The sequence below is a fragment of the Cuculus canorus genome, chromosome 3 (assembly GCF_017976375.1).
Source record: "Cuculus canorus isolate bCucCan1 chromosome 3, bCucCan1.pri, whole genome shotgun sequence".
Lineage (NCBI taxonomy): Eukaryota > Metazoa > Chordata > Aves > Cuculiformes > Cuculidae > Cuculus > Cuculus canorus.
Genome location: NC_071403.1, coordinates 76,893,224 through 76,908,588, shown reverse-complemented (window position 1 = coordinate 76,908,588; position 15,365 = coordinate 76,893,224). Strand labels below are relative to the sequence as shown.

Below are 15,365 nucleotides of genomic sequence, written 5' to 3'. Positions count from 1 at the left end.
TCCTTGCTGGGTGTGGGGCTGCAAAGGTGTAGGTCTGTCCTTCCTGGGTTGCAGAGCTGCAGGGGTGCAGATCTGTCCATGCAGGAGCAGCAGTGCAGGTCTATCCATGCGGGTCTGCAAGGGTGCAGGTTTGTCTGTCCCTGCTGGGTGCGGGGCTGCAGCCGTGCAGGTCTGTCTGTCCTTGCTGGGTGCTGGGCTGCAGGGGTGCGGGTCTGTCCCTGTGGGGTGTGGGTGCACAAGGCTCCAAGTGTGCGGGGCTGCAGCCGTGCGGGGCTGTCCCTGCAGGAGCAGCAGTGCAGGTCTGTCCATGCGGGGCTGCAAGGATGCAGGTCTGTCCTTTCTGGGTGCGGGGCTGCAGGGGTGCGGGGCTGTCTCTACTGGAGCAGCAGTGCGGGTCTGTCTTTGCCGAGCTGCGGGGCTGCAGCCGTGCAGGTCTGTCTGCCGTTCCCAGGCTGCGGCTCTGTCCCTGCGGGGTGCGGGGCTGCAGCCGTGCAGGAGCAGCAGCGCGGGTCAGTCCCTGCCGAGCTGCGGGGGTGCGGGTCGGTCCCTGCCGGTGCGCGGGTCCCTCCCTCTCCCCGCGGCGGGCGGTGCCGCTGCGCGGGCGCCATGGCGGGGCGGGCGCTGCCGGCGATGAACGCGTCGTGGCGGGCGGCGGGGCCCGCGAACGGCAGCGCGGAGCCGCGGGACGGCGCCCACGCAGCCACCCTGGCGGCCTGCGCCGCGCCGCTCGCCCTCGTCTTCTGCCTGGGCTCCTACGGGAACCTCATCGTGCTGCTGTCCTTCTTCGACCCGGCCCTCAGGAAATTCAGGACCGATTTCGACTTCATGATCCTCAACCTCTCCTTCTGCGACCTTTTCCTCTGCGGTGTGGCCGCCCCCATGTTCGCCTTCGTCCTCTTCTTCGGCTCGGCCGGCGGCGTCCCTGGTGCCTTCTGCTTCGCCTTCCATCTCACCAGCTCCGGCTTCATCCTCGTGTCCCTCGAGACCGTGGCGGTCATCGCCCTGCACCGGCTGCGCATGGTGCTGGGGCGGCAGCCGCACCGTGCCGCCTCCTTCCCCTGCACCCTGCTCCTCGCTCTGCTGCTCTGGGCCGCCAGCTTCACCCTGGCCACCTTGGCCACCCTCGGCTCGCGCGGCTCGCGCCTCTGCCTTCCCGTGTCCGGCTTCGCCGGCGGACAGAGGAAAGTCATCCTCTACCTCTACGTTGCTGACTTCATCTGCTGCGTGACCGTCGTGGCCGTCTCCTACGTCATGATTGCCCAGGCCCTGCGAAGGAATGTGCGAGCGAGGAAGTGTCCGCCCGTGGTGGCCGTTGATGCTTCCAGACCACAGCCCTTCGTGGGTCCCCCAGCCACCGGAGCTGGGGAGGGTGTGAAAAGCGCCGTGCTCGCCTTGTACAGGAACCAAAGCAAACCACAGCATGTCCAGACGCACGGCTATGCCAATCAGCTTGGCCAGATGTCCGCCACAGCCGCCGGCCAGCTCCAGCTTGTGTCGGCAGTCAACCTGTCCGCTGCCAAAGACTCTAGGGCAGTGGTGACGTGTGTCGTCATCGTGCTCTCCGTCTTGGTTTGCTGCCTGCCCCTGGGCATCTCTTTGGTGCAGGATATGCTGTCCAGTAACGGTGGCTTTGTTCTCTACCAGTTTGAGCTGTGTGGATTTACCCTCATTTTTTTCAAATCTGGATTGAATCCTTTTATATATTCTCGCAATAGTGCCGGGCTTCGGAGACGAGTCCTCTGGTGCCTGCAGTATGTAGCCCTCGTCTTTTTCTGCTGTAAGCAGAAGACAAGACTTCGGGCCGTGGGCAAAGGCAGCCTGGAAGTCAACAGGAACAAGTCGTCCCACCATGAGACTAATTCAGCATACATGTTGTCTCCAAAACCTCAGAAAAAGCTTGTGGACCAAGCCTGTGGTCCTAGTCACTCTAAGGAGAGCGTGTTGAGCCCCAAGGCTTCTGTCGGGCATCAGCACTATGCACAGAGCAGTTCGACCCCCATGAACACGCGAATCGAGCCCTACTACAGTATCTATAACAGCAGCCCTTCCCAGGACGTGAGCACCCCAAATAGCTTACAGCCAGTGAACTCGACTTTTGGATTTGCCAAATCCTACATTGCCATGCATTATCACACCACCAACGATGTGGTGCGAGACTGTGACAGCCCTTCGACTAAGCAGATACCAGTGCCCTCGGTGTAACCTTCAGGAAGGGTTCTGATACCTTCTTTGCTTTCCTTAGTGATAAACTGAATTCAGTGATACACTGTTGCTGCTAATTAAGAAATATGCTACTCGTGTTGATATCCAGTTATTTGCATTTGAAGTGAATACTCGGATATTGCTTCCATGACGCTTTCTTGAAATTGTGTGGCCAGTCAAAACCAGCTGTATTTTAGATGACATTTGGAATTGTTAGCATGATTTGTTACTAAACTTAACTGCTGGACAAGTTAAGAAAAGAGTAGTAAAGTATTATAAAGAGACAGAATATCTCGGAGAACGATCTCAGGCTGCAGCAGAAGTATTACCTGTTAAATGGCATACTTGCGTACTTTAATGAAGGAAAAATTGGGAGGATGCTTGGTGTTGCCATACTTTAATTTAAATGTTTTCCGTTGCAGAAGGTTGAAAGAAATGATGGTATTTTGTTGTAGAAAGTGTCCATAATAACGGAAGTCCTTTCTGTTCGGAGGGCGAGCTCCTGGTTCTGTTGAGGTGAATGGCAAAATTTGCATGAACTTCAGCTGAAGTTCAGGATTTCAGTCGTGGCTTCCTAAAGTGAGAAAAGGCATTTTAAAAATAGTATTTACATTTCTGCTGAGGAAGGACTTTGGAGAGGTGTTGTGGCACTGTAGGAAACCTCTGAAGTATATATACACATATATGTATTTCTGTTGTACATTTATTTTAAGGATCAATGGTGTTATATGTCCCAAAATAATATATTTAGGGAAATATTTTGCATTTGATAGAAATAACTGTGCAATATCCAGTTATAGGTTTTACTAGAGGATAAAGGTGAATATTACGGTAGTATAGTACTGATAAACTATTAGTAATGCAGTCACCTCCAGAATTTTCTGATTCGTAAACTGTTGCGCAAAGGGTCGTGTTGCTGGTTGGGTTATTTTTTGTGTGACTCTGTATAAAAGCAGGAATTGTGAGGATTTGGCTCTGATATTCCTTACAGGTAGAACTGACAGCTGTGATCATTTTTAAAAGCAGACTGACCACATAATGAGATGACTACAAATTTTTGAGGTTTTCTTAAGAATTCTAACATCAGTTTGGTTTAAAGATTAATAACCTGTCTACTTATAAACTTCATCTGTTGGTCTACACGGCGAGCAAATAATGGAAGTTAAATATTTTTTTATCAACTGAACCATTTGTGTTATGTCACATGTTGTGGGAATTCCTCACAAAAGAAGTTATTTGGAGGCATTTAAATTCCTGACTATTGTTGCTTTAAGAGGCCAGATCTTTTCAAAACAAGCAATCTCCTTTCAAATTTTATGGACTTCAGCAAAGTCTTAGTATCTCTGAAATAATTGTGCCACAGACTTGTGGTGCCTCGTTATAGGAAAACGCCACATCTTTAGCAAAATTACTGTGATGGAATAATGATTTGGTATTTTAGGAGCAAAAAACATTCATACTGTTGCCACGTGTGACTTGTCATTGGTTTAGGCTGTTTGTTAACTAAACTGTTTTCAAGATTTCCTGGAAGACTATTACGTTATGAACACTGTTGTTTGTTTAACACTCTGAATTTTAATTGATTTTGAATAATTCAAGATAGCTTTCTTGCAATAAAATGGATGTGAACAACTTTCCTAATACAAATGTAAAATTGAAGTCATTTCCATAAGTCTTTCCTCTCTGCCTGGATTTTTTTCTCTATAAATGAATAACACAGTTCTTCCTAAGGTAATTATAGAAGATAAGAATTGATCCATCTTGTTTGGGTTTCCTGTCTTTACGATTCTCTTTAGCACAGAATGTAGTAATTTGGAGAGGAAAAAAAAAAAAGAGATTGTGTCATTTTGTCTCAAGCTTTACAATCTTAGTGGTAATTATGATTTTGGAAGGAGTATAGAGTAGAACCCCACAGATGGATGCAAGACTGGGTCTTGTCTGTTCTTTAAGGGACCTGAAAGTGCGCATGGAGCCTGGATTTAGTGTTAAGCAGTCTGGAGGTTTGCTGGAGGTATGAACAAAAGGCTCCTGCTGTGCTTTTGTTTTGGATCACATGAACTTCACTATGTGATAGAAGATAAAATCCTTTGCACTTTATTCATACAAGTGATTCCCATTAAGTATTCATGGGGGAGTAAAGCTGGAAGGGTTTGGCCTTAATATAGCAGGCAGTTTTATTGCCTTTACCTGATGTGTTATTAAGACGAACTGCAGTCCTTTTAAAGTACTTTATAATATTGCTCTTAATTCCTGGTGCCAGTTTTGTTCTTAATACAACCAATGTGCTAATACATTTATAGCATCGGATAGCAAAGGAATATGCCCTTTAATCTGCAGTAGGAATAAAATCTGATTTAAAGTATCTGTTGTATTAAATAACTGTGTTTGGGGGTGGCTTATGGGTGTAAGCAAATAGAGATTGGAATTTGAAAATTATTACAATTTCTTAGAGGTGAATCATAAACTGAAATAATTGCTCATTTTATTACAAAAAAGTCACTTGTTTTAGACTCTTCTGGAGTATAACTTCTCTTTTTCCCTTTAGCTTCCTTGTTGTTTCAGAACTCTCTTCTGCTGAGTGCAGAATCAATAAAGCATGACTGCAAGGTCAATAAAGCAGGAGTCGAATTGAGGGGTAAGCGACAGTGCTGGATGAAGGAGATGGAAAAAAATCTGTGCAAAGAGAGGAGATGGGTATGACAGTAAGCGATGACAGTACGTCAATACTGAACAGTTTAGAAAAAGGTCTGTAGGTAGTGCAGTCTGTAACATAAGAACAAGAAAGCATCTCACAAGTATGAAAGCTGCAAATCCAAGACTCATAAAGCATGCTTTCCTTACTTCCTGTCCATATGCTGTGGGCCGCATCGCTGCAGAGCTGTGCAGAAAGGACTAGGAAGGTTTAACGGGTACTTTGTGTGACTAATATGAATATTGCGAGCCTGAATGTTAATGTTGACAAGTTTTGAAATACATGTAGAATTTTATACTCCAGGAACAAAAGCAATCTTTGACTTCTGAGATTAGTTAGGATGACCCCACTGTGATGGAACAGGTTATGCTGCTTCTGAAGTTGCTAGTGTTGGTGGCTGTCATGATATCTGGCCTGAGAACTGTTCTTGCTTTATGGTTGAAAATCTGTGTTTGTAGTGTGTGGTGTACTGTTAACAGTTTGGCCAGGGTATCTCATGAAATTAGGGGTATCCTCAAAGAAAGCATAAATAAACTTGTTAAAAAAACCCAGAAGATCAATTACTTGGGGCTGATCTCACTAACAAGTGATTTCTAGTTGTTTTTTAGGAGCAAAAGTGTTTGAAAGAGTTTTACAATTCACCAGGTTTTTTAAGTCGTAAGTCTTGCCTTATGATGATAGCGTTGACTCTTCCAGCTGTTGGCTTGCAGTATTGTATTCTTTTTGACCTTTACTTATAAAAACTAGAAGTCTGTAATGCCAAATAACTTTAAACTATACCTACGCAACCTCAAAATGTTGCTAAGAATGTTCCGCAGTTGGGCACTACCTCAGATCTTTTTAGACTGGAGACTACAGAGATTTCTATACAGTGGTGCACATTTTTTTCTAAGTCGCAGAGGCATCCTGCCTTAGCAGGAAGGGCTCGACAGGCTGAGGAGGTCAACATGCAAAAATTGGACAGACGATAGTCAGAAAGGATCAGTGCCTAATAATTTTGTGATATCTTGTGGTATTTTATGGTGTGTATGCTTTAGGTGTGTAATTTATCACTTCATAGAATCACAGAATCACAGAATTGTTTGGGTTGGAAGGTGCCTTAGAGCCCATCCAGCTCCAACCCCCTCCTGCCATGGGCAGGGACACCTTCCACTGGATCAGGCTGCTCAAAGCCCCATCCAACCTGGCCTTGAGCACCTCCAGAGATGGGGCAGCCACCAGTTCTCTGGGCAACCTGTGCCAGTGCCTCACCACCCTCACAGGAAAACATTTCTCCCTAATATCTAATCAAATTTCCCCTCTTTCAGCTTCAAAACGTTCCCCCTCATCCTATCCCTGCATTTGCTGACAAAGAGCCCCTCCCCAGCTTTCCTGCAGGCCCTTTGCGTAGTGGAAGGCTGCTATGAGGTCTCCCTGGAGCCTTCTCCAGGCTGAACAAGCCCAGCTTTCTTAGGGTATTCTTGTATGGGGGGTGCTCCAGCCCTCAGATCATCTTTGTGACCTCCTCTGGACTTGCTCCAATAGATCCATGTTCTTACTGTGCTGAGGACTCCAGAACTGAACACAGGGCTCCAGGTGACATCTCACCAGACCAGAGGGGGAGAATCCCCTCCCTTGCCCTGCTGGTCACACTTCTTTTGATGCAGCCCAGGATACAATTGGCTCTCTGGGCTGCGAGCGCACATTGCTGGCTCACTTGTTAGGAAAGCTGTGACAATTACCCCCCATATAATCTCCAGTACCCCTCCACCTGCAGCACACGGAATAAAAAGTGAAGAGACTTCTGAACTGCAGAGTTGTGCTTACCTGCACTGTTCTCTCTTCACCTTCCACCAGGTAGTGAAGCAGGGCCGCGGAGAGCAACTTGAGGTGTTCACAATGGAAACAGAGAGAAAGCAGATGGTGTAATACCTTAACGGAGTAGTCTTTGCAGGAAGGATGGTGGAGAGTCCTATGGACATTTTCAAGGTTTGCTTTCTGTGTGGTTTGAATGGGTTTTTCTAATTTCTTTTTAAGAATTAGGAACAGTGTGTTTGCACTGATGCCAGTGGAGGATTACCGAAATGGTCCTGCCACTGGGCACCAACAAGCAGCTCTGCTCGTGCTGCATGTGAGAGGAAAAAAGGTCCCAGCTTGTCTCTTTCTGCAGTAGCTTTCTGCCAGCAATTTAAAGAACAGGAAAATAATTCTGTTTTCATGACAGTGTACATAACTCCTCGTGGTTGCTAAGGAAAGGTGAGTTTGCACAGAGTACAAACTCTCCATAAATGAGATGGCAGAGGATGGTGAGTGCTGCTCCACTTCTCGTCATTTGTACTGGAGGAGAACTGGAGAATTGGCAACATGGGAGAAGGGGAATAGAGGGAATTTCTAAGAACTTTTAGGTTTTGTGAGCACTAGTTCTGTCCTGCAGGGCAATTGATGCAGATTTCTTTGATTTGAATAGCTCTTTGGTTGTTGTTAGGCTCAAGCACTGTGCTTCATGGATGTACCAAGTACACTATCCTTAAGTTTAATCAGTACTGGTAAAATGACTTTGAAATGTCATTTACTATGTGCTAATAAATGCTGACAACAAGTTGTTGTCACTTCCTATTTAAAATGAGTTTGTTTAGTATTAGAAAAATGTTTTCATTTGTTACAGCAACTGGCCTAGAACTTTGGTTCCAAGAGTCAAACGTGCTACATGCTGCAGTGCGGGTTTTTTCCTTTTTACTCGGAAGCAGCGCAGGGAGGGCAAAAAACACGTACTGCTCCAGCTGGATCCTTTCCTTTTCCAAATACATTGTGGAAGAGTTGTATTTGCCTGTATCTCCTTATGTTTGTTTTGTGTTCCCCCTTTTGGCATCAAATAGGTTGGTATTAGTCTTACTTTGTCACAGCAGCCCTAGTTCCTTTTCAGAGTATGTGTTTCAAATGTGCTGCCCCATTCCTGGCTCTGCAATCATCTGCAGGTAAGTGGTTTGGGTTCACACTTCTTATGAGCCAGTCCAGATTGTGCTATACTAAATGATTTGTTCTCACCTCGTATTTATTTTCCGTCACAGTCTGTTGATTTTCCTTGAATGTGGAAGTTGGATCAGCTGATTTTTTTTTATTTTTCCAAACACAATAAATAAAATAATTAGGTGGCACTAGGTGAAGAAAAGGGCTATGCAGAGGTTTGGATTCGTTGGAAATGGATCAGGGTGAAATTTCCCAAAGTCTAAATCATATAATCATAAAATAGTTTGGGTTGGAAGGGACCTCAAAGATCATCCAGATCCAACCTCCCACATCCCTTCCACATCCACCTTCCCAACATCCCACTAGATCAGGCTGCCCAAGGCCCCATCCAGTCTGGCCTTGAACACCAGGGATGGAGCAGCCGCAACTTCCCTGGGCAACATGTGCCAGTGCCTCACCACTCTCATAGTGAAGAAGAAATTCTTCCTGACGTCTTGTCTAAATCTGCCCCTCTCCAGTTTATACCCATTCCCCTATATTATACTAAATAGCAATATGCAGAACTTTCTTAACTTATTCATCAGAGATTTATGATAATTGCATTTAAATAAAGCTTGTGCTAGTTATTTAACAGTAGAGACTCACATGCTCAGCTTTATTGATTTGTTGCATACGTTAACCTGTAATTATAAAAGATTATAAAAGTCTGATCTCTTCCACCAACCACTTAAACCAAATGATGCAGCAGTGTGGATTTGCTATTGCATCTCTCAGATGGCTACATGAAGTAAATCTGTAATCTTTTCTCACTAAGCCACAGAAAGAAGCTGTCACATGTGTACTGTCATAGTTTGCATTTTTCTCATGTGTACACAGTGTGTGTTACCATCTGAAGCTGTGCTAAAGCTGAGAATCTGAACTACAACCTTATTGTTGAATGACATTGCCTTTCACTGCAGTGATCTCAAAAAGACTTTTAGGATACACAGTGTGACTCCAGCTGCTCTTCCTTTCAGGTGTCTTCCACAGCATTTTGAAAAATGCTGGAAATAGCTGAAGGACTCAAGCACTCAGAAGGAAAACCTGTTTATCAGTGCTCAGGTCTCTGCCCTCTGGATAATGGATTCTTTTATTGGATGGAGTAATGCACACTACAAACCCATTAGTAACCTCTCCTGCAACTGATCTGAGACAAAACCCTGCTGCAACACAGCGGCCTTTGCAGAACGTAAACACGGAAACACTTTTATTTGTCCACAGACTTTCCAGGCACAGCCTTTACACGTTCTTATAGCTCATTCCATCTCATACACATCCTGAGTGGCCCCATTTTCTGCTCTCACAAGTGGTTCATTGGTGGTTCTTAAGACAGCTGCTAGCTGAAGCCAGAACATTTTCTGTTTGTGTTCCTCGGGGCTCCACTTCAAATAGGTTTTCCTTTTCAGCAGTTTCCTGAGTTTGCTGAACTTCTGTGGCACGCTGTTGGGCGGGAGGTCTTCCAACACAATCATGATGAGGGAATCCTGGTTTTCGTTCAAGACCCGGTGTTCAGCAAAATACAGCTCATACTGACACCAGCAGCTGTTTACAAAACTGGGAGAGAGAACAAAAAGGACTTTATGGCTGTTCTCTATGCAGTAAAAAATGTTACCGAGTACGGGATGCCCCGGTTTGAAATCCCTCTCGTGGTAACATATTTTGAATCCATCGGCTTCCAGTTTTTCCAGCAGGTTCTTTTTTGTCCAGTTTGCGTCTTGTTCACTGTATGAAATGAAAGCATCGAAGGGCTTGTTTTCTGGCCTCTTCTCGTACTGCTTCCTTTTTGCCATACACCAGTACCAACCCATCTTCACGTACCACAGCCCATCGAACCGCCAGCATAAGCCCGTTAACACCAAAACAACCAGAATGGCCACACAAGCTGTAATAGCCATCTGGAGGCCCAGGGAGCAGCGCAGAAGCGTGAGGTTACTGCTCTCCACCAACAAGCCCCTCCTATCCGGTGGAAAGCTGCACCTGAGATCTTCTTTGCCGTTTATCTGCAAATGGGGGTTGTGGAAATAGACATTGACAAACCAGTACAAATCACAGTTACAAAAAAAATGTTTACCTTGAACATTCAAAACACTCAAACTCGTTAACAGGCCAAAAGTGTCCTCCACTATGGTTGTGATGGCGTTGTCACTAATGTCTAACTCAATCAGTGAAGCTGGAAGAGAGCCACGCTGTAGAAAGGAGATCTTATTCCCTGATAAATTAAAATATTTCAGCGTTGGAAGAGATTTCCCAAAGTGATCAGGGAGTTCAGAAATCAGGTTGTGACTACTGTCCAGATTAGTGAGCACAGAAAGGCGGCTGGCAGGTTCCAGTCTGGTGATTAGGTTTCCAGAAACATTAAGAAACTCAAATTTCTCCAGGGCATCGGTTAATGACAACATGTTCAACTTATTTTTACTAATATCGCATTTTGTTAAAGTCAACGGGAAATACTCAGGATGCATATCCGTAATTTTATTATTTTGAATATTAAGTGTTGTTAAGTTGGAGACAGATTTAAAACCAGGGGGTATTATTTTTATATCACTGTTGCTTATGTCGAGGAGCTGCAGGGAGCTAGGTAACTCGGGAAGCACAGAAATCCGGTTGCTGCTGAGATCCAAAGATAATAATTCTTCCATTGTGCCAGCAAACCATTCTGGCAGTTCTACAATGGAGCAGTTGGACATTTTGAGGTGTTTTACTTTCTTCGGAAGGCTTTCGATGGGTGTGCCGGCCTCATTTCTGACAAATGAAATGGCGTTAATACGTACAGTTCCGGGGGGCAAATTTTGAGTCTCATTAGTGATTTGTGGACGTACAGTGTATATGAAGTGATTTCCTTGCACATACATTTTTTCTAAGTTAATCATTTTTTTAGCAAAATTCCAGGGTATTTGACTTAGGTTGGTGAAGGACAAATCGATTACCTTGATGGTTGGAGGAAGACACAGCGTATTCAAGCTGTTTATGGGATTGTTGCTGATGTTTAAAAACAGTAGCTTGCTGAATGGGAACTTACAGATCGCCTCTACATCTTCAATGTTAATTGTTAATTTGTTGTGACTGGCATCAATGGACTGCACATTTTTCAGTGGCAAAAACAGGATGAACAGCGATAGAAGATCCATTTCCAGGTCACTGTGACTAATGTCAAGCTCCAAAATACTGTCCATCTGAGCTTGGCAGAGATCCTCGTCCAGTTTTAATGTCAGCTCTTCCTCGGAGAGTTTTCTGTTTGACAGATCAAGTATCCCATTTATTGGTATTCCGCAGAAATCAGGCGTTAAGTTGGCTGTGGGAGAGACTGTTGGGTTTTTCTCTCCTCTTCGAAGCAGATCCTCTGTACCTTGCCTGAACCTCGGATTAACATTTTGCAGGACAGAAGGACTTCCTGAATGGAGCAGCTCCTTGGCGGATGCAGAAGGCTCCAGGGCAGCCTCTGAGGATGTGTCAAAATGCTTGTGAAGCAGCAAAGTCCTTGAGGCTTGGCTAGTGGGTAAGAGCTTCAGGTGAGGTGGAAGACCTGATACAAGAAGTTTCTGATCATTAAATGATAAATTCACAGAAACAAGGCTGAGCAGACTCTCAAACACACCAGGTTCAATGTCCTTAATCTGATTGTAGGAAAGGTCTAAAACTTCTAGCACATCAAAACCTTCCATATCTCTCTTGGTTATTTTTTCAATTACATTATGTGAGAAATTGAGAGCTCTGGCTGCTTTTGGAGCTTGTGCTTCTGATACAGAAGAGAGGTTTAAATAGGAGTAGTTATAAGCCGGGAAGGTATAGGCTGCAGGTGTTCTCAGAGTTAGAAATCCATTTGCTCTACTGAATAGGAAAGAAATGAAATAGAAATGAAGACTTCCAATAAGGATCCTCATCCTGGAGAAAAGAAATGTAAAATCCATCATTATAATATGCTCTGTGTTAATGTGTACCCTAAAAAAATTATCCTAATTTACTTGCAAGTACAGAAATTGTTTCATTAGTTGTATCTATGGGTCCCTTTTAATCTACATAAAAAATACATCTTGCTTCATTGTTATTTTCAAGAGGCAGTGCTAAAGGATGGTATCAGAGAACAATATGGAGGAGAGCACTGTTCATTTCAGATCGTTGTAGATGAGGTCTGAATGATTTCTTTATACATTTTTTTTTCTATCCCCCCCCGCCCCAAGCAGGCAGTGAGCAGCCTTTGCGTCTTTCCATTCCGTAATCTGAAATGCACTTTTGTAACCACTGCTTGCAACTCCGGTTTTGCATCTCTCATCCTGGCTCGTAACACCCTGATAAGTCTGACATGTCCGAAAGCTGTTCAGCCACTAAAGTAGTGTATTCATAGAATGATAGAATCATTAAGGTTGGAAAAGACCTCTAAGATCGTTGAGTACAACCATCAGCCCAACACCATCACTGTGCCTACTAAAACACGTCCTGAAGTGCAAGATCTATAGGCTTTTCGAAAACCTCCAGGAATGGAGATGCCACTGCTTCCCTGGGCAGCCTGTTTCAATGCTTCACCACAATTAGAGTAAAGCATTTTTTTCCTAAATATTCAATCTCCTGGCATAATCCAAACCTCCGCTTGTGCAATTTGAGGCCGTTCCCTCTCCTCCTATCACTTCTTACTTGGTTGAAGAGACCGGCACCCACCTCACTACAACCTCCTTTAGAGAGCCAGTCAACAGTAATGTGGCAGGGAGCTCCACATAACTGAGTGGCCACCTATCTTCTTGTGATCCCATCCGCTTGGCAGCTTGCTCTCTGCCAGGAATTTAGCCATCACCATTAATTTATCCTTACCCATTGGAGTAAGGAAAAGAGTAAATCTGCTTTGAAGTACGATTTCAGAGGCTTGTATAGGGCAGCCTGCACCAGGAGATGTCACTGCCCATGCAGTGTTCATCTTTGGAGAATTCACGTTGCCTGGAAGCATCACGACCTACCTCCACTCCTGCCTTCACTCTCCCTCCTGCTAATTTCCTGACCCTATGGTCCATGTCCTGTGTTTATTACCAAAACCACAGGTGCCGACCTTCAAGTGAGCAACCTTGTGTTACCATTGTTCTCTTTGCTGCCCACCAGACTTGAACCGTCGAGTTTAACCGAAGAGAAGGAACCCCATCCCCTGGACCCTCCGCTGCCAGCAGGACCCCAGCGTCACGTCACCCCGCATCCCTGCCTCGCACCAAGCATGGATGACCCACACCTGGGAGCCACGGCACCGCAGAGGTAAGCCGGCCTCCGTGGCATTAAAAGCGGTGCAGATGGAAGGCTGGCAGAGAGCTAAGAGCATACTGGTATTCAAAGTCTCCCCACCCCCCTTCCTCTTTGTTACCCGTTCTGTTCCTGCTGCTCCTCGCGTCGCCGGTCACGGTCACTGCCACTGCCACTGCCACCTCCTTTTGTAGCGGGAGCCGCCCCCGGGCACCACCCAGTCCTGCTCCCTTGGGCTGGGGCCCCAGATGCTTCTTTCTGGGAAAAACTGCTGAACCACTACCAGCAGCTGCTCAGCCTATTGCTGGGAGGGAAATTGGAAGGTGAAAATTGCTTTTATTAACTCTTGGCTGCTGCTAACAGTGTGGTCCCAAGGTATTTGCTGGCTTCACTCCTACCTGGGCACCGCAGGGAAGGTCTGGAAGCACCAAGCATGGCCACAGGGTTATAAAACTGATTTACTTCCGTAATGTGTGGCTTGTGCTTCGTAAGATGGGGAGGGGGTTGTGTTGGGCTCTTACATTTAAATACGAGGTTTGGTGTGCCGGAAGTGCTCCTGTAAAGTGAGCGATCACACCTTTTGTGCATTTTAAGTGAAAAATGGCTGGAGATTTTCTCAGTGTTTGTATTGCTGCCTCGAAAGACACATTCTGTGCAGCTAGTTCAGTCTGAGATACCAGCAGAAGGGGAGTCAACAGATTGCACAAGGTGTAGGGCTCCGTCATCTGTTCCCTTTTTTTTGCTATTGATTTTATTACCCACTCTTTTGTAACTACCACGGACTGGAAACTCTTGCAGCAGCCCAGAGGCTCCCCTGTGCTGTCCTGACGGGGCTGGAAAACCCAAAGGTTGTTTGTGTTCCCTTTCTAGTCTGACTGGGCATTCCCCTGCCCTGTCAGGTTCTGGAAATCACCCTGAAGACATCCATTCTTCAGACAGATCCTAACTTGTTTTAGTAGAAGAGACAGGAAATTAAAAGCTTTTTGGATGCTTCAGGAGACATTCTTGCTCCTGCTTTCAACTCAGGGTGCACCCCTGTAGACACCATTTCTCCCAGACCAGTCTTCCTTCCTTCATCTATATATAAGCTGCGCTGCTCTCAAAACACAGTCTGTAATTCCCTTTCTGGGAAGGTGGACCACCTCTGTTCCAGCCCAGGGCCCACCAAACCAGCGTCTTTACAGCTGGAAGCGACAAAGGATATTTTTTGGTACAATAATTGTTATCCTACTGACATGCTGTGCTGGCATTATTCTAATATTTGTTTAATCCAGCACACATTCTGTGTATTCATTTATTGTCCTTTTTTTGAAGGCAACCTCTTGTTCTGGGGATTGTGGAGGAAGAGCAGCACTCTAGAAAGGTCTCTGTGAGTAGGGAAAGTGCACACAACGTGGCTGAGACCAGAACCAAGGCAGGGTTTGTGGTTCACCAAAAGGACTCAATAAAATGGTTTCATTCCTGAAACAGGTCATCTCCTACTTGTTCCCTGTCTCTCTGCAGGGGATATATTTTTATTCTGGAAATGGAATTTAAGGGAGGAGAGATGAACCTGTGTGAGACCTGCTTAAATCCAGAGAGTATGAGCAACAGCCTTCAGAACAGACCTCAAAAGGGCTTCTGCTGTTAAGGTGGGCTTAGATCTGGGTGCTGGATAGAAACCGCAAGCCAAGTCTGTGTAGCTATACAGCAGGTATTTATGACCAGGAAATGCTCATCTGCCTCTGCACAGGGAGAAGGAGTAGGTAGATGCCCCATCCCTGGAAACATTCAAGGTCAGGTTGGATGAGGCTCTGAGCAACCTGATCTGGTTAAAGATGTCCCTGTTCTTGCTGGGATGCTGGACTGGATGACCTTCATGGTCATTTTTTCATGACCATGATTGGCCATGATTTCTTCATGGTCATGATTTCTTTACCACTTCAGAAAATCTTTCCAAGACCGACCATCTTATTTCACCCCTTCAGCTAACTGAAACTTCCTGGGGATTGTCTCACCTCACACTCTGAGCTACTGGCTTCTCTCAGCCATGCCTATCAATCAGCTGTGCAGATGTCTTATGTGAATATTCTCTCTTCTTTTTGATCCAGTCTCGCAGCTAATTAATAATTTGTGAGTTTAAATGACAATTGAAAATGAGCTCTGGAATGTATTAAGACGAGAGGAAACAGCCCCAAGGTGCATCAGGGGAAGTTTAGATTGGATATTGGGAATAATTTCTTTACTGAAAGATTGGTGAAGCATTGGAAGAGGCTGCCCAGGGAAGTGC

General features: G+C 45.4%; 2 protein-coding genes across 2 annotated transcripts; one reads left to right on the top strand and one right to left on the bottom strand.

Annotated features, from left to right (window-relative positions):
• Positions 1–482: 482 nt before the first annotated feature.
• GPR75 (G protein-coupled receptor 75) lies at positions 483–3,594 on the top strand. The gene has a single exon (XM_054062627.1). It carries the CDS (start codon positions 607–609, stop codon positions 2,200–2,202), a length of 1,596 nt encoding a protein of 531 aa, XP_053918602.1. The 5' UTR covers positions 483–606; the 3' UTR covers positions 2,203–3,594.
• A 4,877-nt stretch (positions 3,595–8,471) lies between these two features.
• Positions 8,472–13,476, bottom strand: LOC104059313 (toll-like receptor 2). The gene is made up of 2 exons (XM_054062618.1): positions 13,218–13,476; positions 8,472–11,761 (listed from the first exon to the last, which is right to left on the bottom strand). The coding sequence occupies exon 2, from the start codon at positions 11,758–11,760 to the stop codon at positions 9,136–9,138; it is 2,625 nt and encodes an 874-aa protein (XP_053918593.1). The 5' UTR covers position 11,761; positions 13,218–13,476; the 3' UTR covers positions 8,472–9,135.
• Positions 13,477–15,365: the final 1,889 nt, after the last annotated feature.

Excerpts from the sequence above, each read along its gene's own strand:
- GPR75 (XM_054062627.1), top strand. The coding sequence starts at position 607 with ATGGCGGGGCGGGCGCTGCCGGCGATGAACGCGTCGTGGCGGGCGGCG.
- LOC104059313 (XM_054062618.1), bottom strand. The coding sequence starts at position 11,760 with ATGAGGATCCTTATTGGAAGTCTTCATTTCTATTTCATTTCTTTCCTA.